The 25,684-nt window shown below is 41.8% G+C and overlaps 2 protein-coding genes across 3 annotated transcripts in view; both read left to right on the top strand.

Moving 5' to 3' along the window:
* Positions 1–25,684, top strand: part of LOC129698989 (secreted phosphoprotein 24-like) — a 52,786-nt gene that overhangs the window by 9,051 nt on the left and 18,051 nt on the right. The window contains exon 7 of one of the 2 annotated variants that reach the window (XM_055638536.1): positions 3,459–3,515. The exons of the other annotated variant lie outside the window; for it this stretch is intronic. Within the exon in view, the coding sequence (XP_055494511.1) occupies positions 3,459–3,515 (57 nt within the window). The remainder of the gene's footprint in view (positions 1–3,458; positions 3,516–25,684) is intronic. 2 annotated transcript variants of the gene reach the window in all.
* Positions 13,122–17,621, top strand: LOC129698991 (secreted phosphoprotein 24-like). Its single transcript, XM_055638542.1, has 9 exons — positions 13,122–13,243; positions 13,387–13,490; positions 14,245–14,373; positions 14,583–14,714; positions 14,833–14,877; positions 15,744–15,788; positions 16,387–16,443; positions 17,187–17,231; positions 17,351–17,621. Exons 1-9 carry the CDS (start codon positions 13,192–13,194, stop codon positions 17,381–17,383), a joined length of 642 nt encoding a protein of 213 aa, XP_055494517.1. The 5' UTR covers positions 13,122–13,191; the 3' UTR covers positions 17,384–17,621.

Raw genomic sequence — 25,684 nt, 5'->3', positions numbered from 1 at the left:
GGCTATGTAAGGATGCATTTGAGTGCAAGTTGATTGACTACTATAAATTATTTCCAGTGTAAGTTAATGGCAAAAAGAATCAAAGGGAGACTGCTAGAGTAGAATCAGTTGCAGGGTTGCAAAGAAATATAGAGAGAGGGATTGGGACTGATGGATTTTTCTGCTGGGAACATGTTTCCTGATGACCTGTACTGGCTATTCTGGGTTGAGAGTTAATTAAATGAATAAGATTTTCTGTGTTATGCTCAGATCTAATTATATATGTTTAATTACTGAACATGCTCAGTATTATATATTGCATACTTTTTTTCAAAGAATAGCAGATCAGGAATTTAAATCCTAATTCAGTCTGAGACTTGAAGTTCAGGCTGGACCAATATTTTTAATTTAAAGTTAGAATTTCTACCAAACTTTGATTTGGAATTTAATTCACTCCGAAATCCTCAATCTTATTTGCCAGTTTCCTCCAAAGATTAAATATTCCTGCAAATTGTGGATTTATATAACAATGCAGCCATTTTACCTTTGTGTAACTCAAGTCTCTTGTTCATTATAGATGATGATACTGGCACCAGCAGGATAAATCGCATGCTGAATATAAAGACTTGTGTAGTTCTACACTTTATCTGATCAGTGTAAGAACACCAGATATAACGATGCATTAATGAACTATTTTCTTTTCATCAGACCTATTGCACAGGTAAACTGTCCTACAACGTGGATTTAATATTCTTGGAAAGAAACCGTTTGCTCCAAGAATTCTGGACAGGAATTTAATGATCCCAGTTGCACCTTCCATCCTAAATGCATTGCTGTGAGTCCAGAGTTATATATTAATTTAATCCTCTGTGATTATATTGGGTAACATCATAGAAAAAGCTTTAATTACAGGTATTTCATAGAAATGACCCATACATGCATTATATTGAAAAAAAGGCTGGGAATTGGGTTGTATCATAACCGCTTTTCAGATTCAGAGTTGACTTTGGTCGTCAATAATGTCCCTCTATTTTGCACTATTTTCACAGGAGATGGGGTTTTGCAAAAGCCGAGTGGAATATTTTGCTGATAAAGTGACCGACGTTAATGTGGAGTGGAAAGATTTTATCTCATGATATGTTTGTTACAAACCATGGAAGAGAGGACACCAGGTGTTCAAGAAGGAACTGCAGATGCTGGAAAATCAAAGGTACACAAAAATGCTGGAGAAACTCAGCGGGTGCAGCAGCATCTATGGAGCGAAAGAAATCAGCAACGTTTTGAGCCGAAACCCTTCTTCAGACTGATAGGGGGTGGCGGGGAGAAGGAAGGAAAAAGGAGGAGGAGGAGCCCAGGGGCTGAGGGATGGGAGGAGACAACCCGAGGGCTGAGGAAGGGGAGGAGACAGCAAGGGCTAACAAAATTGGGAGAATTCAATGTTCATGCCCGCAGGATGCAGACTCCCCAAGCGGAATATGAGGTGCTGTTCCTCCAATTTCCGGTGTTGCTCACTCTGGCCATGGAGGAGACCCAGGACAGAGAGGTCATGCAGGGAGTGGGAGGGGGATACTCCCTGGTCTTTGAATTTTATCTTCCACCTCAACGCTACTGTACTAAACTTACACTGTAACCCTTGATTCCTCAAACTGACAAAATCCTCTCAATTTCCATTTTGACTGAACTCAGTGACTGAGCCTCCATGGCTCTCTGAGGTGGAGAGTTCCAAAGTCCACCTCCCAGTAAAAAGTTCCTCCTCAATTCAATTCTAATTTTGAGATTTTGACACAATCTCTAGATTTGTTAGCAAATGCAATTGCTGCCTGTGCTTCCTGCTATAGGAATATCTATTGACTCTGCACAGCTGCTTTGCAACCACTATTTTGAATTGGGGCACCGTAGAGAAACATAGAAATATTGAAAAATAGGTGCAGGAGTAGGCCATTCAGCCCTTCGAGCGAGCAATACCATTCAATATGATCATGGCTGATCATCTAAAATCAGTACCCTGTTCCTGCTTTTTCCCCATATCCCTTGATTCCTTTAGCCTCAAGAGCTAAATCTAACTGTCTCTTGAAAGTGAGACTTTTAGTTGAGTTTCCTCAGTCCAACACTGCATCATTAAATTAACATTTGGGAATGGCTTGCTCTGCTAGCTCTAAACCACAAAACTCGAATGTCCAGAGCTAAGAATGAATCTATTATCATTCAATATTTAAGACATGTGCATGCTTGTAATTTACAATTACCGATACAGATTATTGTCTTATAGTTCAGTTTCAGTTCAGTTTAGTTTACTGTCATGTGTGCTGAGGTACAGTGAAAAGCTTACACCATATACACCAGGGTGCAATTAAATTCCTTGATCACAGGAAGCCACCGAGGCAAATAAGATACATATAGTAAAAATAATAGTAAACACATAGAAGACTGTAGTGCAAAAGGAAGTACAATAATGCCCCTGTTCCACTTAGGAAACCTGAACAGAAACCTCTGGAGACTTTGCGCCCCACCCAAGGTTTCCGTGCCATTCCCGGAGGTTTTTGTCAGTCTCCCTACCTGCTTCCACTACCTGCAACCTCCGGCAACCACCTGTAACCTCCGGGAACCGCGCGGAAACCTTAGGTGGGGTGCAAAGTCTCCAGAGGTTTCCGTTCAGGTTTCCTAAGTGGGACAGGGGCATAATGGAATAATTAAATAAGGTAAAGTTAAGAGTATGTGGCAGTAACTCTGCGGAGGGAGTGAGAAATAGGTGATTATTTCAGGAGTTTAACAACAATTCATATATTTTCAAAATTACTAATTAGTATCTTCAACTAAATATATAAACATTATTTCCAAACAGGACAAATCCAAATCAGCAGAGATATCACTGGAGGATCCAGAGAATGTGAGTAGAAATAGAAAAGTTTTTAGTTGATCTTGCTGATCTTGACTACGTGTAAAAATGTTTAATATCTTGGGTTCAAATATGTTAAAATAAAGCAAGAGACAGCATTTATTGTAACTCAATGCATTGAGAAAGTGATTCAGGTTTGATTACTGTGGGAGGGTCAGGCTGCGGGGGGGATTGTTGAGTTTGGCTCCAATACAAAGGATGCGATTGTTTCTCTTCATAGAAAAAGTAAGCTGGGTATCAACAGGATTGTTGCAACGCCTCATAAGAGCAGTGTCTGTACCAATCACCAACAACAGAGTCAACGTGTTGGTGAAGAACAACGTTAATATACCCAATGCTAATGCATGGGAAGGGGGGTGATACCATTCATTACCCCACTGACCCCACTCCCCATTTATCTAGACATTATTTGCCGTTGTTGAACTGCAGATATTAAATGTTTTTGTGAGGTCTTTTCAACTCCCGCACTGAATCTCTAATATGCCCTGATATATTTAGGATCTTCATCATTTTGTCCAAAGGTTTTATCACATTCCTTATCATTTAAAATGTTGAACATATAAAAATTAATATTTTCATGTAGGTAAAAGACAAGTCAAAAGAGACATCAATTGAGGAGTCTTCCAATGAAAGTTCCAATGTAAGTTTAATCAGGACATTTTTTTCCATTAATTAATGGAATAATTCACCACTAGAATTTAGGTATGTTACAAAACTTACCTTCAGCGAGCTGTAATTCTGCCACTGGCCATGTGCGTAATTTTGGCACATTTGACGGGGACGGGGGGGACGGGGGGGGGGGGGGGGGGGGGGGGGGGGGGGGTTATAACGGGGTTATAACGGGGTTTTAAATATCAATATTTGGCTCCACTTCAGATTGTGATATGTCTAATCTGCATTTATCAGTGATTTGCAAATCTAAATTTTAAAGTGATTCCTTTACCCAGTTACAAACTCAATCTATTTAAACTTTATGTTCAGAGACAAACCTAAAACTGTAAATATCTGTCGTCAAACAGATTAAAAGCAAGTCAACAGAATTATCTCTGGAGGAGTCTTCAAAAGTAAGTGTAAACAGAGGCTTTGAGTTATGTCATCATCATTAAAACCAATGATTTAAAGACTTAAGACAGAGTAAGCTCAGTCCACAACAAAAATACAATTATTTTGGTTGTGTCCATTCCAGGAACAGAATGAGGATTCAAGTGGGAGATACTAACCATGAATGAAACTCCTGAGCATCTGAACTCAGTGTGAACATAAGAAGACTGCATTCAGAATAAACAAGACACTGTCACCTGTACTGTACTTGCCTATATACAAGGGCAGGGGCCTGGAGCTCCTGACTGTACATAACTAGGAGATTCTACTGTTTGTAAAATTCTGTTCATTTCTGTATATTATTGTCTAATATATTGTTGATCTAAATAAAATTATTTTACAACAATTCATGCATTTGATATATCTGAGGATATTGTGGGAAACCAGAGAGGAAATTGCCGGAGCCCTGGTTGAAATTTACGAGTCATCTTTAAATACGGGAGAGGTGCTGGAAGACTGGAGGGTGGTAAATGTTGTGCCTCTATTCAAGAAGGGCTGCAGGGAAAATGCTGGGAACTATAGGCCAGTGAACTTAACATCTGTATTTGGAAAGTTACCAGTGAGTATTCTGAGGGATAGGATATACAGGCATTTAGTCGAACAAGGGCTGATTAGGGGTAAAGGGGCTGTTCCACTGCGGTGACCTAATCTGCGAGTTTAGAAGAATTTGCCCTCACAGCATGGTTGGCACCTGGTCCTATGAAGTCACTGGAACTTTCCTTCATGCTCGAGGGAAGTTCCCGAATGCACGCGGCCGCAGTTTGGTAGAGGAACATTTTTCACCATGTTGAAAGATTTCCCGCGAGTAAAAATTGGTCAGCATGGTTCTTTTGAACTCGTAGTGCAGTGGACCGGGGTCGCTATGTAGTTACAGGCAGTCGAGGGCAGCCATAGGCAATCTCCTTTGCTGACAATTGGCTCATTGGAGTTTTCAGGACCAAGGAAAACTGATCGGTAATGTTAAATGCCTGCTAAACTTTATTAAAAAGTTGTCTGGCTTCTTAAAAGTGTCTCCATTCCTTCTCCCCCCCTTCTCCTCCCCCTTCTCCCCCCTTCTACCCCCCTTCTCTCCCCTTCTCTCCCCTTCTCTCCCCCCTCTCTCCCCTTCCCCCTTCTCTTGCCCCCCCCCCCCCCGCACTCTCTAAAGGACTTACCGTAACTGTGCAGCCGTCTTTTACCTTTCTGTTCATCGCAGATGTGAATTTCAGACAGCGCTCCCCCACTTTCCCTGGCCCCCGCCTTTGCGATGTGTTACACAACAGGTAGAGTTTGTAAAATGTGTGCAAGATAGTTTTTTGCCGCTATACATAGAAGTATCTACTAGAGAAGGGGCGGTGCTGGACGTCCTGTCAGGAAATGAGACGGGTCAGGTGGCAGAGGTATGCGTTGGGGAACAGTTCGGGACCAGTGATCACAATACCATTAGTTTCAATATAATTATGGAGAGGGTCAGAACTGGACCTAGGGTTGAGATTTTTGATTGGAGAAAGGCTAACTTTGAGGAGATGCGAAAGAATTTAAAAGGAGTAAATTGGGACAGTTTGTTTTATGGGAAAAATGTGGAAGAGAAATGGAGGACATTTAAAGGTGAAATTTTAAGAGTACAGAATCTTTATGTCCCTGTTCAGTTGAAAGGAAATAGTAAAAATTGGAAAGAGCCATGGTTTTCAAGGGAAATTGGACACTTGGCTCGGAAAAAGAGGGAGATCTACAATAATTATAGGCAGCATGGAGTAAATGAGGTGCTTGAGGAGTATAATGAATGTAAAAAGAATCTTAAGAAAGAAATTAGAAAAGCTAAAAGAAGATATGAGGTTGCTTTGGAAAGTAAGGTGAAAGTAAATCGAAAGGGTTTCTACAGTTATATTAATAGCAAAAGTATAACAAGGATTAACATTGGTCCATTAGAGAGTCAGAGTGGACAGCTATCTGCAGCCAAAAGAGATGGGGGAGATATTGAACAATTTCTTTTCTTCGGTATTCACCAAGGAGAAGGATATTGAATTATGTGAGGTAAGGGAAACAAGTAGAGTAGCTATGGAAACTATGAGATTCAAAGAAGAGGAAGTACTGACACTTTTGAGAAATATAAAAGTGGATAAGTATCCAGGTCCGGACAGGATATTCCCTAGGACATTGAGGGAAGTTAGTGTAGAAATAGCAGGGGCTATGACAGAAATATTTCAAATGTCATTAGAAACGGGAATAGTGCCGGAGGAATGGCGTACTGCGCATGTTGTTCCATTGTTTAAAAAGGGGTCTAAGAGTAAACCTAGCAATTATAGACCTGTTAGTTTGACGTCAGTGGTGGGCAAATTAATGGAAAGGATACTTAGAGATAATATATATAAGCTTCTAGATAAACAAGGTCTGATTAGGAACAGTCAACATGGATTTGTGCCTGGAAGGTCATGTTTGACTAATCTTCTTGAATTTTCTGAACAGGTTAATCGGGAAATTGATGAGGGTAAAGCAGTGCATGTTGTATATATGGACTTCAGTAAGGCCTTTGACAAGGTTCCTCACGGAAGGTTGGTTAAGAAGGTTCAATTGTTGGGTATTAATGGTGGAGTAGCAAAATGGATTCAACAGTGGCTGAATGGGAAATGCCAGAGAGTAATGGTGGATGGTTGTTTGTCAGGTTGGAGGCCAGTGACTAGTGGGGTGCCACAAGGATCTGTGTTGGGTGCAATGTTGTTTGTCATGTACATCAATGATCTGCATGATGGTGTGGTAAATTGGATTAGTTAGTATGCAGATGATACTAAGATAGGTGGAGTTGTGGATAATGAAGTAGATTTTCAAAGTCTACAGAGAGATTTATGCCAGTTGGAAGAGTGGGCTGAAAGATGGCAGATGGAGTTTAATGCTGATAAGTGTGAGGTGCTACATCTTGGCAGGACAAATCAAAATAGGACGTACATGGTAAATGGTAGGGAATTGAAAAATGCAGGTGAACAGAGGGATCTGGGAATAACTATGCACAGTTCCCTGAAAGTGGAATCTCATGTAGATAGGGTGGTAAAGAACTTTTTGGTGTGCTGGCCTTTATAAATCAGAGCATTGAGTATAGAAGTTGGGATGTAATGTTAAAATTGTACAAGGCATTGGTGAGGCCAATTCTGGAGTATGGTGTACAATTTTGGTCGCCTAATTATAGGAAGGATGTCAACAAAATAGAGAGAGTACAGAGGAGATTTACTAGAATGTTGCCTGGGTTTCAGCAACTAAGTTACAGAGAAAGGGTTGAACATGTTAGGTCTTTATTCTTTGGAGCGCAGAAGGTTAAGGGGGGACTTGATAGAGTTCTTTAAAATGATGAGAGGGATAGACAGAGTTGACGTGGATAAGCTTTTCCCACTGAGAGTAGGGAAGATTCAAACAAGGTGACATGACTTGAGAATTAAGGTACAGAAGTTTAGGGGTAACATGAGGGGGAACTTCTTTACTCAGAGAGTGGTGGCTGTGTGGAATGAGCTTCCAGTGAAGGTGGTGGAGGCAGGTTCGTTTTTATCATTTAAAAATAAATTGGATAGTTATATGGACAGGAAATGAATGGAGGGTTATGGTCTGAGCGCAGGTATAGGGGACTAGGGGAGAATACGTGTTCGGCACGGACTAGAAGGGTCGAGATGGCCTGTTTCCGTGCTGTAATTGTTATATGGTTATATGGAAGTATGGACCAAGCTGCCAGAGGAGGTAGTTGATGCAGGGACGATCCCAATATTTAATATACAGTTAGGCAGGTACATGGATAAGACAGGTTTGAACATATATGGAATAAATGCAGGTAGGTGGGAGTAGTGTAGCTGGGACATGTTGGCCGGTGTGGGCAAGTTGGGCCAAAGGGCCTGTTTCCACACTCCATCACTCTATGACTCTATAAATCTATTTTCTTTGTGAGTTGTTTTGCATGTCAGTGATCTAGAGGAGTTCATCCAGTCATTGCTTTTGCATCAACCTGTCTGTCCTTGATAGTGCAGCTCAATTTTCCAGTGGGATTGCCTGGTGTGGGACTCCTGACATGGGACTTTTTTTAACTGGTCCACTGCCTACAGTGTTGGTCCATTTGCTGCTTTAGTTTGACGTTAGGCACTGCTTCCTGGATAACTTATTTCACTTGCAGCAAGATTGAAATCTTTTCGTTGTTTGATGTTCATATTTGACATTAGGTATTTATTTAGTTTAAAATCTCCAACAATTATGTTTTGAATGAATGAGATTTTTGGGGCCAAAGAAATGAGTGGGAGTGTAATTAGGGATTAGATATTATTGAAATGAGCATCTGCCTTAATTTAGCAGCTTCAGTTTTTTCTCTCTTCTTCCGTGAATGCACAGGGGGTGAATACTTCAACAATGTACAATGGTGCAGTGGGTAGAGCTGCTGCCACACAGTTGCAGTTTAATCCTGACTTCCAGTGCTATCTATGTGGAATTTGTATGTTTGCCTGTGACTGCTTGGGTTTAACCTGGGTGCTCCAGATTCCTCCCACATCCCAAAGATGCGCAGGTCGATGGGTTAATTAGCCACTGTAATTTATTAGTTAGTTAGTTTACATTATTATGTGTGGGTGGTAGAATCGTTTGAAACATTTTAGGAATTAATTAAATGTATTCACTTAAGTCAACAAAACAAACTAAATAAACCATTTAGCTGTGTGGTGAGCTGGGCAGTGGTCTGAGAGGTGATTCATGCTGGCATCGCTCCACCAACCCACTCCTGAACCCTATATTTCATCCTGTCGGCTCCGATACATTTGTGTTGCCAGGATTGTGGACTCTGGACAATTATTTATTTATTTTTTTATTTTTTAATAAATATTTTTATTAGAAGTGATGTACAATAATATAAGACATAAATAACATATTACATTTCATGTACTTCTTATTTTAAATTTAAGTAGAAAAAAAGAGTAAGAAGAGCAAGAAATATAGAGATAGAGAATATTATATAGCTCGAAAAAGGAAAGAAGAAGGTGATGTGAAATAAGCAGATAGAGAAAGAATAGAGGAGAGAGAAAGAGAAAGGGGGAAAAAAAGAGAGAAATTGAAAGGGATATGCCTCCTTCGTATCTATACCCACCCTTCGCCTGGTTATGACACAATTAATTTCTAAGGTTGTGTTGCACCACATACTTGTAATAAGTCGATAAATGGAGACCAAATCTTTAAGAATTGGTCTGATTTGCCTGATAGGAGGAATCTCATATCTTCAAGGTGTAACATTTCCGACATGTTTGAAATCCACATTTTGAGCGTCGGTGTGGGTGCATTTTTCCAGAATTTAAGTATGTTTTTTTGCCGTTATTAAGCCATAATTAAGTAGACATTTTTGAAATGAAGTCAGCTTACATCCGTCTTCCATTGATCCAAAGATAATCAGTTCTGTATTGGGCTTCAATTTTATTTCAAATAGTTTTGTAAAAATTCCAAAAATTTCATACCAGAATTTTTGAAGTTTTATGCAAGAGACAAAAGAGTGTACTATAGTAACGTTTTGAGATAGGCATTTATCACAGATGGGAGAAACATTTGGGACTCTGGACAATTTGCAGGGACAAGCTCAAATCTTCGCCCAATCCGTCTTTGGAAGAAAAAAGCAACAAAGCTCTTCACTGTACTAAACTTATACTGACCCATACAGATAACGATCAAAGGATAGCTTTATTACAAGCAATGTTAGCTTTTGAATTCTTGGTGAACATGCATTGTTGGGCCATGCATTTCATCAGAAACAGCTGCCTATCCAATTCCAATAGTTTATGTTGAGGATGCAAGTTATGATTGGCAACAAGATAATTGTCTTCCAGTGATAGCAACTGCTCACACAGTCAGCAATACATTCTTAAACTGTGGCCCCTGGTTCTGGACACCCCAACACCGGGAGCATGTTTCTAGCATATCCAAGCCCTTAATAATTAATATGTTTCAATAAGATCCCCTCACATCCTTCTAAATTCCAGTGTATACAAGCCCAGTCACTCCATTCGATCAACATATGACAGACCCGTTCATCCTGGGAATTAACCTCGTGAACTTACGCTGCACTCCCTCATTAGCAAGAATGTCCTTCCTCAAATTTGGTGACCAAAACTGCAAACAATAGGTGTGGTCTCACCAGGGCCCTGTACAACTGCAGTGATGAACAGGAATGTGGCTTGTGTGAACACCATGATGGAGGAGACACACCTACGCCAGGTACGGCTGCTTTCAGAGCACCTCACACCTGAAGGATTCAATCAGTTATCAAGAAGGACCGCTGTATCCAGAGCCTCAATATTTGTTTCACCCTAGTTATCAGCTCCAATTAATTTTTGAATCATTGAATCACACTATCGCTCTTTCAGACTCTCTAACTCTATCTGAATGGGAGAGAGCAGGGTTAGGTCAGACCACGGGCTGTGGGCTAGGTGGGGGCATCACCCACTAATGATTCAGAGATAGTCAGATAATTTCTCTGGAGAGTCAGAGGAAAAACAACTTCTCAGACACAGATCTAGGGGAAAGGGGAAGGCAGAAGGAAGGAAGGGACATGGATGGAGTGAAAGCCAGAAGGGATTAAAGGAAAATAAGTTTGAGAGCACAAGATAAGAGATAATTGCATGAGAGCAAGCAAAGCAACAGAAGAAATGAAAGTTGAGTAATTGGGACGTATACTGATTGAATTTACCAGAGGAATGTAGGGGGGTATAGGGAATCTGGATGAAACATGTTGGAATTGCTTATGGTCTGAAAATATTGGCCTCAATGCTGAGTCAGGAAGGCCGGGTGAGAAAATGTTGTGCTGTTCCTCAGGCTTATACAAAAGTGGTGATGATGGAGATGTCAGAGAGAGAGCGAGACAGAGAACTGAAATATCTGGAAGATTAGCTCTGTACTTGTACAATTGTTTCCTTCATCTCTCTGTTGCAGACGCACACATACGTACACACACAATAAAACCCAATAATAGTGCAATAATAACAATAATAGTCTATTCAGATGATTTGAGGTTGTAGCGTTAATTTCCGAATAGCTGTTGGGAAGAAGCTGTCCCTGAACCTGGACCTTACAGTTTTCAGGCTCCTGTATCTTCTTCCCGATGGCAGGGGTGAAAGGACTGTGAGACCAGGGTGGTGTGGGTCTCAGATTATGCTGGCTGCCTTTTTGAGGCAACGATTTCGGTAAATCCCTTCGATGGCGGGGAGGTCAGTGCCGAAGCTCAGAGCCGGTGATGGACTGGGAAGTGTGCACAACGTTTTGTGCACACTTTTTCAAAATGTTACCCATTTGTGCCTCGACACAGCTTTTCAATTCCTCCCCTTCAGATTCTCAGCCTCTATCTGTATCCACACTCTTTCTGTCCATTTATTCCATGGCTTCATTTGGGATGATAAGTTTGCTTCAGGCATTTTACCAAGCACCCTTTGAACGTTCATGTACACCACTTCGACCACACTGCCCCATGAAATATCTCAAACATTGGTCAAAAGCAATTTGAAAACCTCTGCTGAATTTCCTTTAGAAATACATCTGAATGGTTAATAATTTTGTCGCTGGTCTTGCTTCTGTAGCTCCGCATCACTGCGGTTGGAATTACTGGCTCAAAACTACTAAGTTTGTTTTGGGAAACTGTACATCTCCTGTCCTCTGGCGCCACCAGAGTCTGTGGTGGAGTGGAAGAATGCAGGTGCTGATTTATATCAAAGATAGACACAAGGTGCTGGAATAACTCAGCAGGTTAAAGGAGAAAAAGGATGGATGACAATTTGATTCAAGACCCTTCCCCAGTAGGAAGAAACGTCATCCATCCATTTTCTGCAGAGATGCTGTCTGACCCGTTGAGTTATTCCAACACTTTGTGTCTATTTTTGGTCTAAATATTGACCCTGAATCCTCTCAGTCTCAGCCACCTGAAACACAGTCCTTGGAATTAATTTATTATTGTCACATAATCGGGAAGAAGGTATAGGAGTCTGGAAACTTCCCAGTTCGAGAATGGCTTCTTCCCAACAACCTTCAGGCTCTTGAACAATATATAAGAGGTAATGTAAAAGAGAAAATAAACAGAGTGCAGAATATAGTGTTACAGCTACAGAGAAAGCGTGGGTTTAAAAAAATGCAAGTTGCACAATGAGGTAGATTGGAAGAGTGTAAATTCATCCCCAGCATATGGGAGATCTGTTCCAGAGTTTGATAACAATGGGGAAGAATGTAGAAACAAGGAACAGAAGATGTTGTTTTACCGAGGAAAGATCCAAAATGCTGGAGTAACAGTGGGTCAGGTAGTATTTTTGAAGAACAGGCATAGACGATGTTTCGGGTTGGGACCCTTCTTCAGATCCTTCTTCTTAGTTACTCCAGGATCCTGGTGAGCGGCATGTCAAGAGGATCCCAGCGAGCTATGCAGCAGGAACATCAAGGCGATCCCGCTGAGTTGGTTCTTGATTATGTTTGCTGTACATGGAGTCAATGAGCCAATGAGTATTGTAATTGGCCACACTCTGAAATCCCTGCAATTTCTTGTGGTCTTGGGCAGAACTGGGGTCAAGTTGTGATGCATCCTGATATAATGGTTTCTATGGTGCATATGTTAGAATTATTAAGTATTTATTTGAAATATGTTGATGGTCCTTACTGGTGTGTCCTCTGGCGGTCGCTTCAATGTGGTTGCTCAGAACAAATTGTTGATGATATCAATGCCTAGGAATTTGAACCCCTTGATCATCTCCACTTCAGCCCCATTGACATAGTCTGGGGTGGGTACTCCACCTCGTTTTCTGACCAGCTCCATGGTTTTGCCACCTCCAGTGACCAGCTCCATGGTTTTGCTGACATTGCTCATGTTTCCTGCAGCAGTATTCTGGAAATTCCAGTACATTCCTGGGGCATTGGCAGTGCACTGCAGATAAATTTGTACAAATTAGAGTTGATTGTTTCTTCTCTTCGGTGAATTTATTATTTTATATTCTGAGATTAAAATCTGATATCATGCCTCTGCCACAGAATCTAAACATGATGCTGACGTGGGGAGGAAGCTCTGTCCATAAATGGAGCCCACCTTTCATCTGATTCCGGCGCCCACGACCAACAAGCTGAGCAAACATGAGTCAGTGTTTGAATGTGGTGGAGGTGCAGGGTATAAAGACCGAAGGCAGCAAAGTGAAGGCAGATCGAGAGAGAGAAGCAGCAACTTTACTCTGAGAACCCATCCGGCTGATCTTACACAAGACAGAATGAAATCCTTCCTCCTCGCCATCGCTGCCGTGCAGATCCTCCACTGCTCAGGTAGGTACTGGGGAGAGGGAGGGCCTCAGAAAGTAACGAGTTACTGGTAATGATCTTCAGTCAGCGATAATTCACCAATGTGTAAAAAGTATTCGCTGCTCTTTGTTGGAATGATTTCTACAACTTTCCTTCTCTCTCTGCAGGAGTGCCAAGCACCAAGGATGCTCTGAGAGCCTCAGTTGCAAAACTGAATGAAATCACCGAGATCACCAACCTGTGTGCGATCACCAGAAGAGGTGTAACAACTGTAAGTGTCCCCTGGTCTAATTGTGTTTCACAGACTCGGCTCTGTAGGAATGTGCAAGCTAGTTGTCTCCTTTAACTTGTGCCTCGAGTAAATTAATGACAGAAAGCATCAAAGGGGAACTGATGGGCATGTGATGGATAGAATAGGCTGGGATTGTTCTGTTGGGTGCCAGTATTGAACCGAGGGGTTGAATAACCTCACCCTGTTTAATTAGATTAGGTATGTAAGAAAGAACTGCAGATGCTGATTTAAACCAAAGATAGACACAACAAGCTGGAGTAACTCAGTGGGACAGGAATCACTAGAGAGAAGGAATAAATTACGTTTCGGGTCGATACCCTGAGGACACTCATTCCTTCTCTGCTGCCTGTTCCGCTGAGAGTTACTCCAGGTTTTGTGTCTATCTTCTTTAATTGGATTAGGTGTGTACTCAGATAAGATAATATATAAACATAAGAGTTTAATTACTAAACATGAGCTCGATATTAGCAGGTTTCAATGCATATCAGATCAAGAATTTAAATCCAAAATCTGTACTTAACTGGACATTTTGGACTAGACAAATGTTTTGGAATAAAGGTTGTAAATTTACCTTTTTGACAAATTAAGTCTCCTGCTCATTATGGGTGTTGATGCTGGCAGCGCCAATGTAATCATCTGCTGAAGAAAAGGCCTGGGTAGTTCTAAGCTTCATCAGACCATTGTAATAACACCAGATATAAGTCTTATCAATACACTATTTTCTTTTCATCAGACCTATCGCACGGGTAAGCTGTCATACAACGTGGATTTAACATTCACTGTGAAAGAAACCGTCTGCTCCAAGAATTCTGGACAGGAATTTGATGATTCCAGTTGCACCTTCCGCCCTAAAAAGATTGCTGTAAGTCCAGAGTTATATTTTAAAGCATTTATACCTACATGTGTATCAGGTAACATCATAGAAAGAGATATAATCACAGATTATTTCATAGAAATTACCATACCTACAGATAAACAAAAAGCTGAGAATTGTGTTATATCATAATCACTGATTCAATGTTGTGCTTGGAGTCATCAATAATTTCCCTGCATTTTGCTTTATTTTCACAGGAGAAAGGGTTTTGCAAAAGCCGCGTGGAATATTTTGCTGATAAAGTTGCTGTAGTCGATGTGGAGTGTGAAGGTCTGAAGACCATTGACAGCGAGAGTGACTCAATAGAATCTAGTGAAACCAGTATTGAGGTAACCACACAGTTATACAACTTAGGGCAGTGTGATTTCTAACACATGAGATCATTCACAAAACATTTCTTTGGTGTAATGTTCTAAAGACCTAAATGTAAATATTTTTTGTATACAGACTCGAAGCAAATCAAAAGAGTCTTCGTTGGAGAAATCTGCACATGTGAGTATTAATTAGTATTTGTCCAATTATTTATCTTGTTGATCTTAATCAATAGCAATGAAGTGTTAGCTATTCCATTCAGAATAGTGAGTGAGATAGTGTGTTGTCCCAGACTGATATGTAGGGAAGGGTTTCTGATTTTTGATGCAGTACATGATGCGTCTGGTCTCCACTGAACTTGAGATAAGCATCAACAGTCTGCCTAGCTCAGGGGTGGGGAACCTGCGGCCTTAAGGCTGCATGCGACCTTCTAGGCGAATAAGTGCGGCCTTTTGAATGAATCCAAATTTTGTAGAACGAATCCTTTTATTTTTATAAATATGTTTTTGTTCGTCTTTTATTATTTTTATTTTAATCTTAAAATGAATGTATTTAAAATACCAGAGAGTAAAAGAAGATTCAATGGAATAATGCTATATCTAATTGAAGTTTCTTGGATGTGGCCTTATGAGATTACAGCTAACTTAATGCGGGCTTCCAACATGAAAAGGTTCCCCACCCTGGCCTAGCTCATACCAATTATAGTCAATGAGTTAAATCCTTCATGGAGTGAAATCAAAGTTCATTAAAACAGATGGCAATTGATGTCTGTTCAACCTGCCATAAGAATAACCAATGACTCTGCACAACTACGTTACCAGGCATTCTTTTGAATGTTAGGGGGGCTGTAGAAAGTGAAACTTTTAGTTGAGCTTCCTCAGTCCAATACTATCTAATTGAATCAACACTTGGGAATGTAGAATTAACAATCCCACATTGATAATTCAATATTCCAGTCTACCATTTGGAGGGAACAATCTATGTGTGCATGTTACTGACCAGGTAGGTGCTGTGCTAATTTTGTAAATGTTAATGTTTTCATACAGGTGGAAAGCAAGTCAGAAGAAACTTCACTGGAAGAATCTTCAAACGTAAGTTTAATTTTGAACGATTAGCTCTTGATTCTCAACTACATTATGGTATAAAACCTAGATTGATCTGTCGGAATAAAGTGGAATGATTTCACCTCATAATATGCCTATTCCAAGCTGTTAAAGGAGGATACTGAGTGTTCTTTGAATATTATCTTCCATCGCAACACTACTTTAATGAACAAACACTGTAAGCGTTCATTCCATGAACAGCCAGAAATCCTATCAATTTATGTTCTGACTTAACTCAATGACTGAACCTGCACGCCTCTCTGGGTTAGAGAGTTGGAAAGGTCCACCTCCTCGGGTTTTTCTTCACCTCAATCCTAATTGACCCATCCATTATTTTGAGACTGAATCCCACATTTTAGACTCCTGAGAATGTGGAAACATCCCCTCTCTCTTCCCTGCTATGCATTTTTATAATTATGTTCATTGTGAGGAAATAACCTCATTCTTCTCACTTGTAAAGGTTTAAGCCTATTCAGTTCCTCATCTTACAACCATCCCAGGAACTAGCCTGGAGAACCGTTCCTGCACACTTCAAAATTACCAATTAGTGTCCCGTGCTAAATATATAATCATTATTTCCAAACAGGACAAATCCAAATCAACAGAAAAATCAACAGAAACATCGAACGAGTCTCTAGACAACGTGAGTATAAATAGACCATTTTTCAGATAATCTTGACTGTGTAAAGACATTTAATAGCTTGGGTTCAACTATATTAAAATAAGGGGAGGGAGAGCCAATTACTTTATGGCAGCTCAATGCATTTATAAAGGGATTCTGATCTTTGATTCCTGTGGGGAAGTTGGGCTGATGGGGGATTGTTGTGTTGGGTCCACTGACCCCATCCCGGCATTGTCCAGGGATATATATCTAGGAGAGAGAATATTGTTCCACAAATGCTATTGGATATTCTCTATTCAGTGGCTGAGGATTGGCAACTTCACCTCGAGTGTGGATTTGTTTTTTTGCTTCATTTTGAAATAGAATTAGGAAGGGGAGTGCACTTCTCCTGAGGACAATCCTGTTGTGTACACTGATGTATCCGGTGGCTTCATTAGGGGAGCATCCCAGACATAGTCGCCATTTAACAGTGTATAATTACCTGTTCTGGGAATGGGCGAGTGGGGTTCAGGCGCAGGTCAGCACAGCCGTGACCAACTGATGGAATAACTCACCTCTATTATGTAATAATTGATCTCAGAGTCCCAGCATATCAATACTTCACTGCACTTTAAATGCGAACTGTTCATTGTGCAATTCCCAGTGACTTCCGTGTATTCCGAGATTTAAAGTGATTCAAGTTGCACATTTACAAACTGAAATTATTAAAACTTTGTGTATGGACATGATTCTAAAATATTGTAAATATATCTCTTGTCAAATAGGTGAAAAGCAAGTCAACAGAGGTATCAGTAGAGGAGTCTTCAAACGTAAGTGTAAACTGAGGCTTTGTGTCATGTCGTTACCATCATTAAAACCAATGATAAAAGATTGAAGTTAGTGTGAGCTCAGTCCAACATAAAATGACTTATGATTTCCTCAATTTCAGGAACAGAATGAGGACTCAAGAGGGAGACACTAACCACGAATGAAACTCCTGAGAACCTGAACTCAGTGTGAACACAAGAAGACCTCATTCAGAATAAAATACACACTGTCACCTGTACTGTACTTGCTCATATACAAGGACAGGGGCCTGGAGCTCCTGATTGTACATATCATTGTAACTGGGAGATTCTACTGTTTGTAAATGTTCCGTTCTTTGCTGTATATTATTATTTAATACATTGTGGATCTAAATAAAATTATTAAGAAATATTCATGGATTTGCTTCCAGAAGTTGTTTTGCATGTCACTGATCTACAGAAGTTCATCAAGTCATTGTCCTCGAGTCACTGACGATGCAGCTTCTTTGTCCGGTGAGAGCTCCTGGTGTGGGACCTTCTCTGTCTGGCAAATGTCCTGATATGTTGGACTATTAGTTATTCTATATCAATGTCAGGCACTGCAACCTAGATAGCTGATTTCACTTTAGCAAGATCGAAATCGTTGAGTACTTTTATATTCATATTTGACGTCAGCTTTTTATTATTTTTTAAAGTCTCCAACAATTACATTTTGAAATAATTAGAATTTGGTGCCAATGAGATTGAGTGGGTGGTTGAATCGTTCTAAACATTTTGGAAATTAATTAAATATATGAACAAAATTTACACAGAACAAACTAAATAAACCAGTGCTTACCATTTACTGTAGCTGAGTGGTGAGCTGAGCAGTGGTTTGATAGGTGATTCATGCTGACATATTTCCACCAACCCACTCCTAAATCCCACAATTCATCCTCTGGGCCCCATTACACCAATCTACCTGAACACATTTTAATTTCCCACATTCTATCCATCTCCACATACAGGAGCTAATTTACAGCGGTCTGTTCACATATTTTTGAAATGCAAAAATGCAAAAATGTGAGAGGCAATTGGAGAACTGAAGGAAACTCATCTGGTCATAGGTAGAACATACAAACTCCACACATACAGCAACCGAGGTCAGCATTGAACCCAGTCACTGGACATGTGAGACAGCAGCTTTAACCTTGGTGCCACTGTGTCATTCCTGGGTCATGGATTATTTTAAGTGTCAAAGAAATATTACTTCTCTTTACTGGCCAGAATGAAAGGCCATGAAGAGATATAGTAAATGATATACTGTTTGCTGAGTTCAAGAGGATTTTAGGCAGAAATTGCTTAGAATCTGTTTATTACCACAGCATGAAGAAAAATAAAGAACAGCCTGCTCAATGTCCAGCAGTGGAAGGACCTTATTAGTTTAGTTTAGCTTGGTTTAGTTTAGAGATACTGAGCTGAAACAGCCTTGTTGGCCCACTGAGTTTGTGCCGACCAGTGATCCCCGTACGCTAGAACTATCCTACACGCTAGAGATAAGTTACAATTTTTACGGAAGTCAATTAACCTACAAACCTGGATATCTTTGTAGTGTGGGAGAAAACCGGTGCACCCGGAGAAAACCCACGTGGTCACAGGACAAACATAAAAAACTCCATAGAAACAGTACCAGTAGTCAGGATCGAATCTGGTCCTCTGGCGCTGTAAGGCAGTAAGACTATCACTATGCCACCCTGTACTCCTTCTCCAGAAAGCCTTCGCATTGGCTGCATCAAGCTTCACTGTGACCCTCAGCATGTATTCCTGGAGTGTGGACTGGGCCAATTAGCAACACAACCAATAAGTTTTGCTGTGACCAAAGAGTTTCACAGAATTGATGGTCTTTCAGCTACATTTGATGTCCATCCCTTAGCATGTCTCTGGAAACAGCCAATTAATCGGAAAGTCCTTGTTAAACAGGTGTTCAGGATGAACTGTGAAGAAGCATCTTTTTCCAGACCCTCTTTGCAAATCCACAATCTGCAAAGAGGGTAACAACTGTCTCCTCTCTATAGCAGTCACCCCAAGGGCAGAGTACACTGGGAGTAAGGCTTCAATGGTACTTGAAGGATCTGACTGGGAGGAACCCTCTCACCACTGGCCCTGATGTTTGTTAGCATGCTCTGGCAATGATATATCTGCCAGATAATCTTGCTGACGTAGTGGCCCGTGCGTTTACCTTAGGGTCTCGTGAGTCTACCGTGGGAACTCTTTAACTCAGCGGGCAGGCAGCATCTCTGGAGAGAAGGAATGGGTGACGGGATGACATTTCCAAATTTCTGCTGTGTCTTTGTGTAACTCCACCACCGTGTGTTCACTTTTTGTCAATCAGCATCTGCCCTTTCTTGTGTATGACATTATTTGTATCCGTGGCAGTTGATTGTCGCTCCCTTCAGTTTCCCAGGGGATCGGGACGGGACTGGAGTTGTTTCACCGGGATCGCCAGCAGATGTGGTAATAAAAAATAAACGATGACCAATGTCCGGTAATTATCTTGTGGTAGTCTAGCTGATCGATCAAATGGAGATTGGCCGGTGGGGGCAAGTTATAAGCCTTCTCTGTCCTACTTATCTCTGAAAAAATGGTTTTGGCGAGATGGGAGCACAATTAGTATTTGCAAAGGTAGAATTATCAGTGATAGTTGGAGTGCTGAATATGTTAAAATGGATGAAAATAATAAGGAAATAGGCGGGGATGGGGAAAATCCCCTAGGGGAGGAGAAACGTGTTAAGCAGAAAGAGGGAAATGATGGACCTGTGCCTATAATAACAAAGCAAGTGGCAGCAAAATATCCCCGACACCCTGTAGAGAAGGCACCCCGGTAGATTTTATTGATCTGTTAATGATGGCGGCCGCATTACGTTAGCGCCAACCTCCCTATAACCCGGCGTATATAGAGGAAGAACAGGCTGCAGCCCCATCAGTTGCTGAGGCTCTGTTTCCACCTCTGGTGGCTCGGATAGATTGGTTTACCGGTAAAGGAGTCACAGTTCCTCTGGCTAGTACAGAAGAAACAGATGTTACCAATGGGAGGGGACCAGATACACGATTGAGAAGAAATAAAATAGATATACAATACAATACAATACAATACAATTTATTTGCTGTCATTTGAACCCAGAAGTTCAAACGCAATTTGGTTTCTGCAGTTATACAAACAAGAAGAAGAACCAAGACAACACAATTTACACAAACATCCATCACAGTGAATCTCCTCCTCACTGTGATGGAAGGCAAAGTCTTATCTCTCCCCTGCACTCCTCATTGTCCTCCCGATGTCAGAGTCAAAGCCCTCGGCGGGCGATGGTAAATAAGTCCTGCGGCCATTAAAGCCGCGCCGGGTGATGCAAGGTCGCGCTCTGGGTCTTGGTGTTGGAGCCCCCGGCGTGCGCTAACAAGTCCCGCGGCCATTTAAAGCGATGTAAGGCCCCGCTCCAGGTCATCCTCAGCCCCGCAACTCGGGCAGGAGAAGTCGCCGTTGCGGAAGCCCCGAAAAGCGGTCTCCCAGCAGGGACCCACGGGCTCCTGGTGTTACTGTCCACTAGACCTGCGGCCGGAGCCTCTGGATCTCAGGGGTCGGGTTGCAGCAGCTCGCCACCACAGCTCCTCCCACTCCGAACTCGGCCAGCTCCGCGATGGTAAGTAGGTCCACAGGCTCCGCGACTGGAGCCCCAGGTCGTTCCGGTTGGAGGCCGCTCCACGGTGCTCGGCCCCAACGACAACGGAGACCCGACAGAGAAAATATCGGATTCTCCGTGCAGGGGAAAGATTTTAAAAAGTTCATCAGAACCCGCTCGTATATATGGCGTCACTCACTGTACTTTTATAATCTCCAGAACAGCCCCAGTCTCATTACTGGGAAGGCAGGCTCTGTGCAAACTGGGAGCAGCCTCTGCAGTTCCTTCCAACCTTTAGTTTCCCAATTTGACGAGGAAGCAGAAGAGCCGAATCCCTAACTATTCCTCTTTCCCCATACGCTGCCTGACCTACTGAATTCACCCCGTATGTCCTATTTCGTAATACAATTATTAATACTTGTTTTCCAATTCCACTAATACGGGAGGAAGGCCGTATGAAACAATGAGTTTGGGTCCGAAGTGGGAACTTATTTGAAACAAGAGTAACTCGGAAGAGGAATTTCACACATCGTGGAAATGAGAAGTAAACGGCAAACTTGTACACACACGTGGCAACTCTTGATCATACACTTGGAATCTCGAACACAACCACGAGTCTTTCAATCGGGGTACCTCATGGGTCAGCTTGCACCTTGAGACAGGGCTATAAGCCTGCAGTGCCTGCAAGATGTTTTGTACTGACCATGGCCTGATGGACTTGTGGTCAAAGGTGTTGGTCTGGAAGAACGTTTCCACGAAGGATAGGTAGTGCATAAGTGTCCAGTCAACTGTGCAATTGTGCAGCAGCAGTGCCAGGCCCATCATTCATTACACCGAGGACAGGTAGAACCTCAGCAACACCAGAACAAAAGCTTCTCACTGTACCTCAGTACACGTGACAATAAACTAAACTGAACTGAACTCAGCAGGTAGTGACGCTCGGTGCCCACTTGCTTTGGCTTTAAGCACAGCCTGATGCAGCCACGCAGGAGAGATGGCCAACAGATGAGGGCGATATTGGATACACTTTGCTTCTGTTTCATGGACGTGCATCAGGTCTTGTTGGAGCATCCATCTTTGATCACAATGGACAATAGGTGCAGGAGTAGGCCATTCGGCCCTTTCTAGCCAGCATTGCCATTCACTGTGATCATGGCTGATCAGCCACAATTAGTACCCTGTTCCTGCCTTCTCCCCATATCCCTTGGCTCCGCTATCTTTAAGAGCTCTCTCTAACTCTCTCTTGAAAGCATCCAGAGAATCGGCCTCCACTGCCTTCTGAGCCAGAGAATTCCACAGATTCACAACTTTCTGGGTGAAAAGATTTTCTTCATCTCCGATTAAAATCGCCTACCCCTTATTCTTAAATTGTGGCCCCCGGTTCTGGACTCCCGCAACATCGGGAACATTCCTGCCTTGAACGTATATAATTCCTTAATATTCTTACATATTTCAATAAGATCCTCTCTCATCCTTCTAAATTCCAGTGTATACAAGCCCTGTAGCTCCCTTCATTCACCATATGACAGTCCCTCCATCCTGGGAATTAACCTCGTGAACCTACGCTGCCCTCCCTCAATAGCAAGAATGTCTTCCTCAAATTTGGTGACCAAAACTGCAAACAATAGGTGTGGTCTCACCAGGGCCTGGTACAACTGTAGTGATGAACAGGAATGTGGCTTGTGTGATCACCATGATGGAGGAGCCACACCTACGACAGGTACGGCTGCTTTCAGAGCACCTCATAACTGAAGGATTCAACCAGTTATCGAGAGGGAGTGCTGCTTCCAAAGTCTCAATATTTGTTCACCCTAGTTATCAGCTCCAATTATTTTTTGTTACTCACATCAGCCATCCCAACCAAATCCCCAGCACTTCATGTAGTCCGACATGACATTGAAGGAGACAGAGAACCAGTTGGACCAGTAGCCAAAGACCATGGCCACACTCTTACAGTTTACTCTGGTTCCTGATGCCAACTCAATCTGGTCACAGATGCTCATCAATGTGTGAATTCCAGGTGAAAGACAGCGACCGACATCATTGATGTACAGGGACGTTTTGACCTCAGTGCCCCCACTGCCTGGCAATGTCATCCCTCTCATATTCACATCCTTCTATAAATGTTGCTAAATCAATATATCTTTGAATATTTTGGATATTTTAATTTATTTTAACTTTTTTCAACTGTTCTACCATTTAGGAATAAAGACCTATTGGCAGAAGAAACCTTCTGTGGAAAATGAGGATGGTATGTGGACAGGGCCTGCACCTCAATGGCTCCTGCTCATATAACAGCTTCGACAGGAGGATCTAAGGATCCATAAGGCATATTATGCCATCTTCACACCTTCAGTGAATCACACTATCACTCTTTCAGACTCACTGACTCTATCTGAATGTGGGAGAGCAGGGTTGGGTCAGACCACGGGCTGTGGGCTAGGTGGGGCATCACCCACTAATAATTCAGGGATAGTCAGATAATTTCTCCAGAGAGTCAGAGAAATGAAAGCTGAGTTATTAGGACGTATGCTGATTGAATTTACCAGAGGAATGTGGAGGGGTATAGGGAATCTGGATTAAACATGTTGGAATTGCTTAGGGTCTGAAAATATTGCCCTCGATGCTGAGTCAGGAAGGCCGTGTGAGGAGATGTTGTCCTGTTCCTCAGGCTTATACAAAAGTGTTGATGATGGAGATGTCAGCGAGCGAGCGAGACAGGGAACTGAAATGTCTGGAAGATTTGCTCTGTACTTGTATGATTCTTTCCTTCATATCTCCATTGCAGACGCACACATACGTACACACACAAAACCCCCCCAATAATAGTGCAATAATAACAGTAATAGTCTATGTAGTTCAGAGCTTATTTGGCGTTGTAGTGTTATCAGGCTCCTGTACCTTCTTCCCGATGGCAGGGGTGAAATGAATGCGAGTCCAGGGTGGTGTGGGTCTCTGATTGAGGCAGCGATTTCGGTAAATCCCTTAGATGGCGGAGAGGTCAGAGCTGGAGGTCACAGCCGGTGATGGACTGGGCAGTGTGCACAACATTTTGTGCACACATTTTCAAAATGTTACCCATTTGTGCACATTTATCCCTCAACACAGCTTTTCAATTCCACCCCTTCAGATTCTCAGGCTCTATCCACACTCTTTCTGCCCATTTATTCCATGGCTTCGCTTTTGATGATAAGTTTGCTTCAGGCATTTTACAAAGCACTCTTTGAAAGTTCATGTACACCACTTCGACCACACTGCCCCATGAAATATCTCAAACATTGGTCAAAAGCAATTTGAAAATCTCTGCTGAATTTCCTTTAGAAATACATCTGAATGGTTAATAATTTTGTCGCTGGTCTTGCTTCTGTAGCTCTGTATAACTGCGGTTGGAATTACTGGCTCAAAACTACTGAGTTTGTTTTGGGAAACTGTACATCTCCTGTCCTCTGGCGCCACCAGAGTCTGTGGCGGAGTGGAAGAATGCAGGTGCTGATTTATATCAAAGATAGACACATGGTGCTGGAATAACTCAGCAGGTCAGGCAGCATCTCTGGGGAAAAAGGATGGGTGACATTTTGATTCAAGACCCTTCCCCAGTAGGAAGAAATGTCTCCCATCCATTTTCTCCAGAGATGTTGCCTGACCCGTTGAGTTATTCCAACACGTTGTGTCTATTTTTGGTATAAACAGCATCTATAGTTCTTTGTTTCTAAATATTGACCCTGAATCATCTCAGCCACCTCAAACACATTCCATCACTTGGAATTAGTTTATTATTGTCACTTATCATTGGGCTCTTGAACAATATACAACACTAACCTTAACTGTAAATGTCTATGGACTTTCTTTGATTGCACCGGTTTTTTTTCACACTAGAATTGTGGCTTTTAATCTATTGAATTTCATTTTGTTTATTATAAATTCTCTGTATGTATTACATTTATAGGCTAGTTATGCTGCTACAATAAGAATGTCATTGTCCTTTATTGGTATATATGATGATTAAGCGCTCTTGATTCTTGACTCTGCATCCAGATAAATCATACCACACGTGAGTACAAGAGGTAATGTAAAAGAGAAAATAAACAGAGTGCAGAATATAGTGTTGCAGCCACAGAGAAATCGTGGGTTTAACAAAAAGCAAGTTGTACAATGAGATAGATTGGAGGAGTATAAATGCATCCCCAGCATATGGGAGGTCTGTTCCAGAGTTTGATAACAATTGGGAAGAATGAAGGAATTGAAGCTGCTGTTTCACCAATGAAAGATCTAAAATGCTGGAGTAACAGTGGGTCAGGTAGTATTTTTGAAGAACACGCATATATGATGTTTCGGGTTGGGACCCTTCTTCAGATCCTTCTTTTTAGTTACTCCAGGATCCTGGTGAGTGGCATGTCAGGAGGATCCTAGCGAGCTATGCAGCAGGAAGATCCCGGCGATCCTGCTGAGTTGGTTCTTGATTATGTTTGCTGTTTTTCCCAGCCAGTGTGAAGTGTCAATGAGCCAATGTGTGTTGCACTTGGCCACACCCACAACTCCAGGCAATTTCTTGTGGTCTTGGGCAGAACTGGGGTCAAGTTGTGATGCATCCTGATATAATGGTTTCTATGGTGCATATGTTGGAATTATTAAGTATTTATTTGAAATATGTTGATGGTCCTTACTGGTGTGTCCTCTGGCGGTCGCTTCAATGTGGTTGCTCAGAACAAATTGTTGATGATATCAATGCCTAGGAATTTGAACCCCTTGATCATCTCCACTTCAGCCCCATTGACATAGACTGGGGTGGGTACTCCATCTCATTTTCTGACCAGCTTCATG

This window comes from Leucoraja erinacea, chromosome 7 (assembly GCF_028641065.1).
Source record: "Leucoraja erinacea ecotype New England chromosome 7, Leri_hhj_1, whole genome shotgun sequence".
Classification (NCBI taxonomy): Eukaryota; Metazoa; Chordata; class Chondrichthyes; order Rajiformes; family Rajidae; genus Leucoraja; species Leucoraja erinaceus.
The sequence above is the reverse complement of the archived record's forward strand: the minus strand, read 5'-3'. Positions and strand labels throughout refer to the sequence as shown.

Bases quoted from the DNA above. Each gene is read 5' to 3' on its own strand.
- LOC129698991 (XM_055638542.1), top strand. From the start codon at position 13,192: ATGAAATCCTTCCTCCTCGCCATCGCTGCCGTGCAGATCCTCCACTGC. The intron at 13,244-13,386 runs GTAGGTACTGGG...CTCTCTCTGCAG, and splicing joins GCAGATCCTCCACTGCTCAG to GAGTGCCAAGCACCAAGGAT. The intron at 14,715-14,832 runs GTAACCACACAG...TTTTGTATACAG, and splicing joins CTAGTGAAACCAGTATTGAG to ACTCGAAGCAAATCAAAAGA.